This window comes from Suricata suricatta, chromosome 4 (assembly GCF_006229205.1).
Source record: "Suricata suricatta isolate VVHF042 chromosome 4, meerkat_22Aug2017_6uvM2_HiC, whole genome shotgun sequence".
In the NCBI taxonomy this organism is placed as follows: Eukaryota; Metazoa; Chordata; class Mammalia; order Carnivora; family Herpestidae; genus Suricata; species Suricata suricatta.
The window spans coordinates 2,469,866-2,470,887 of record NC_043703.1 but is presented as its reverse complement, the minus strand read 5'-3'; the positions used below and the strand labels follow the sequence as shown (position 1 = coordinate 2,470,887).

General features: G+C 52.6%; 1 protein-coding gene across 1 annotated transcript in view; it reads left to right on the top strand.

Moving 5' to 3' along the window:
• The first annotated feature begins 321 nt into the window (after window positions 1-321).
• COL4A2 (collagen type IV alpha 2 chain) overlaps window positions 322-1,022 on the top strand; it is a 155,105-nt gene continuing 154,404 nt past the window's right edge. Inside the window, exon 1 of the mRNA XM_029938399.1 lies at window positions 322-467. Coding sequence (XP_029794259.1) covers window positions 322-467 — 146 coding nt within the window. The remainder of the gene's footprint in view (window positions 468-1,022) is intronic.

The following is a 1,022-nucleotide window of genomic DNA, read 5'->3' as shown; positions in this document are numbered from 1 at the left end:
GAAGTAAAAATAATCCCAAACCCAAGAGCAAGGAGGCTGATTTCCCAGGCAGGAACAGGGGCTCCCATAGGGAGAGCCTCATCCTCTAAAGTCCTGGGGCTGTTTGAAAAACTAGCTCTTCTAATCAGCTTCGCTTTGCTCCTATCATCAATTAGAAACCCCAAACCTCAACAGAGGTTTGTATTTCCAAATGGAGAACTTTCTCTCACTTGTTTGCCATTGAGTTTAGCAATCTCTCCTTGGAAGTCATAAATCTTTTGGTCAATATTTCTACACCCAAATAAAGTGCTGTAGAGACTCCTCTTTTGAAAGTATTTCGTCATGGTTACTGAAGATCGTGTAAACGGAGGCTGGCGCTTGGCTGGACTCCGGGGCTGGGAGGAATCATCTGAGTTAATTGCTGCTGGGATCCCCAGCCTTTCCAACACCCGTGAAGGGGTTGCCAGTAAAGGGTCAAGTCCGGGATGGTGAGGCATGTGCGCGCACCAGCAGCTTCTCCTGGCCCCTAGCAGTTAATACATTCCACATCCTGTGAAGTGGGGTGGGTGGCAATCAGTCCCCCAGGAGAGGAGTTAACACAAACAAAGCAAACCTAAGAACAAGATTAGGATCTAAAACGGTGAAGCAGTAAGTGTAAAAGTGGCAAGAAGCAAAATAATTTTGAAATGTTTAGTGGGGGATGCCACACTCTCCAGGGGTTTTGTCTACAAGGCTCTCCCACTGGGTAACGGGAAACGTCTTGCTCTGACTGAGGACAGGTCAGGAACCACGGTCCACCGAGGACCGTCCAGGGCCGGAGGCCCTCACTCCGGCCCGCCGGGCTCCCGGGTCCTTTCCGGGCAAACACAGCCGGAGGAAATGAGAACTAGGAAAACAATTTGTGCTCAGAACGAGAAGATGGAGTTTCGCTTTGCTTTCACGCGCAGATGTCGCGCGGTCACACTCCCTAAGGCGGGCGGACCGCGGGCGCGGCGCGGGGCTCGCTCACTCGCTCCGGCCGCGGGAGCCCGGCTTCGGCCGCG